Here is a 3,102-nt window from a genome sequence, read left to right as displayed (position 1 = left end):
AAGATGCATTTACAAAAGGCAAGGTGTGAATGATGGCTAAACCACATAGAATGTGATCCTCAGATTTGTATGTATGGGTCAACGACAATCAGCACCACTGTCAAGGTGACAACCCCACTATAAGTGAAATACCAGTAACTAAACATCACTTGGTAAAATGGAAACAGACACTTTGATGTATAAATGTTTGTGTTGTTTGTTTTACAAAATTAGTAAAAGATACCGGCCTATACAGAGCTAATCTCATCCACGGTTGCCCAGTGATTTTATGCAGTTATATACTGTATGTATAAAATGAGTATGTCATTGTTGAACAGTATTTAGCTCTTTTGCTTTCCCTTATAAAAAGTGATGCTCGGATGGACAGTCCTGGATTCTGTGCACAGTATTGCACATATTCAACAATGGAAAATGAAACTAAACATATAATCAGTATGGTCAACATCGACAAGAGGGAGACCATGAGGAACTCTGTTGTAATGGAGAAAGAGGCCTTTCAACAGACCTTCGAGGCACTCCGCAAAGAAATAAACTTGACTGAAATTTGTACTGATGCTCATTCTCAAATATCAACTCTCTTCAGTAAGTATCTTTACTACAGTCTTTATGGTTTTTGTAAAGCACCTCAAATTTCTGCACTCATTACAGACAAAATACATCACTCTGATTATGACATGATATTGTTTTGGGTTATTTTGGGTAAGTATGCATTAAATTCCTAGCTTTTGTCCTCCAGACAAAGGGAAATACAGAGACAGCGGAGTCTACCACACTCTGGACGCCTGGCATGGGTCCAAAAACTTGAGCAAAAAAATTCATGCAGTAAGTATAATAAATCCGCATCAGTAATCAATTTCATCTGATCACAATAAAAACTTACATAACAGCACCCTTCCATACCTTTTTATTTATTTTTTACATATATTATTGTATCTTTAATCCTGTTGACATAATCATAGTTTACCTAACACAAAAGAATAATTGTTTATGCATCCAGGCAGGGCAGCAAAAGGGGTGTGCCATTCTCCAGATGTGGAATTAAGACATCTGCAATCACTTCTGGTACTGCTGTAAGACGGCAGATACCTATGAAGAGTTTATTGTGAGTATTTTCTTCTTTGATATATTTTTTCATTTTCAATATTTAGAAAGAGAAGAAATTGAAGCATCTCTTTTCATAAACTAAGCTAACTTATATAATCACCCGTTTTGGTTTATAGGTTTAAAAATGAAATAACTGATATAGTGGGTATTTATTGTACAAATGTTGTGACATATTATGTGCATTTGTTATTACTTTTGGCATTCAATTACATTTATAATGCTTTAGTCCATCACTTATTAAATCTAAAAATTACAAGTTGTTATGCTGTTTGTGTAAAATCTTGTTTATGCAATTAGAATTTGAAATCAGTTTGTAAATGTTTTACCACAGGACATGTGGGTGGGAGTCCTGCACCATGTCACAGGAGAACACACATGGGCTCTTGGTGAGTGTAAACATGGCCCCTTGCTGGACGACAGAGATAAACAATTGATTGAGAGTGGTTCAGTGGCACATGAGAGGCTGGCTGAAATTATTCTCGATGAACGCTGGCTGAAGGTCGTCCCCAAGTATCTGAATTTCAGGTAAATAAGCAACTTTATATAGCTCTATATTCTAAATGGTCAAATCAACTGTATGAAAGACATTTCACTGTAATTGACGTCGATATTACATGAACAAGATTATTATAAAAAAATATATATTGTATGTATTTTTATCTAATGTGCACTCAGGTCAACTGCAGATTTGGAGTCGTTTCACAACCACATACTGATGTATGCCAGCAAGCGCTTCAGCTTTTCCCCACCAGTTTATGCTGCTCGTACCATGCTGGCTGGCCTCGATTACAACCATCATCTCCATAGACCAGCCAGGAGAAAAGCTGATGGCACAATTCAGTAAGTTTTGAATTCTTTTTATAAAATAAATGTTACATTGTAAACTTTTCACTAAGCTGATACACTTCTCTATATTGTCAGGTATGGCAAGGTGTACAACAAAAAGTCCAGGAAGTGGAGGTTATACTCATTGAAGGTGGAGAAGGACTACAGCTACATCTCTGACCTACAGCGTGCCATCTTCCTTCGACGGATATCAGCTAATAAGGGGATGCCTAGAAGCAGAACCAGGAGACCTGATGATCCCCGTCAACATGGCGTACTGTCTGGTGCACCTGCTCCATCAACACAGGAGCTATTGCAAATTCAAGTCAGCAGAGGGTTAGGTGAGTTCTTTAAATACTGGTACCTCTAGTAGTACCAGCTATTTTATGAGCTATATGGAAAAAAAAATTTAATGTGAATTTAAATTTCAACAATACATATTACACAATTTTAACTGTAACATATCAAACTCATAAACTGTTATTATAATCTAAAGTGGTTATATAAAAGTCATGATACAATCCAAATATCACGTCGGTGACTTTATCATCCAAGACAAATGTAGTAGTAAATATGATTTTGGCAAACTAAGTAAAAAAAAAAAAGGTGTAGAATAACGATCATTTATGGCCAAGATAAACACACAATCAAATAAAACTCTTCTCCCATAATAGATTATATATATAACGTTATAATATTTAACAGTAATGTGTTTGTTTTTGAAATGTGGTAATCATGTCAGAGAGATAATTATTATATTCTTTGTATAGGTCAATCGCTGCCGAAACAATGAATAATCTCCAGAGGACCATAGCTGATGTGATGCTACGTCCCAAGTCTGACCCATCTACCAGTCAAGATACCTCTGGAAACCCAATGTCTTATATGTGTTATTGTTGATTGTGCTAATGTTTTTTATATTTGTGATTATAGTTTCTAGCTTTAGTAATACAGAAATAAATAAGTGACATTCTACATTTGGTTGTCCTTATTGCAGAAATAATACATAAATTTAGTTTTGTAATCAAATGTGGTTTCTATTGCAAGTGTAAAGAATTAATTTATCATTTTCAGTAAATTTTTTTATTTAAAAATAAACGAAGAAAATAGTATACCACACAATAAAAATAATTTTAATATTGTAGAATGTAAAACACAGAAACTATGTATATG

General features: G+C 34.5%; 1 protein-coding gene across 1 annotated transcript; it reads left to right on the top strand.

Moving 5' to 3' along the window:
• Window positions 1–768: 768 nt before the first annotated feature.
• LOC132114656 (uncharacterized) lies at window positions 769–2,892 on the top strand. The gene is made up of 6 exons (XM_059522897.1): window positions 769–822; window positions 998–1,102; window positions 1,436–1,629; window positions 1,780–1,944; window positions 2,026–2,270; window positions 2,700–2,892. The coding sequence occupies exons 3-6, from the start codon at window positions 1,439–1,441 to the stop codon at window positions 2,720–2,722; spliced, it is 624 nt and encodes a 207-aa protein (XP_059378880.1). The 5' UTR covers window positions 769–822; window positions 998–1,102; window positions 1,436–1,438; the 3' UTR covers window positions 2,723–2,892.
• Window positions 2,893–3,102: the final 210 nt, after the last annotated feature.

Source organism: Carassius carassius, chromosome 3 (assembly GCF_963082965.1).
Source record: "Carassius carassius chromosome 3, fCarCar2.1, whole genome shotgun sequence".
Classification (NCBI taxonomy): Eukaryota; Metazoa; Chordata; class Actinopteri; order Cypriniformes; family Cyprinidae; genus Carassius; species Carassius carassius.
This window is presented reverse-complemented; position numbering and strand designations above follow the sequence as displayed.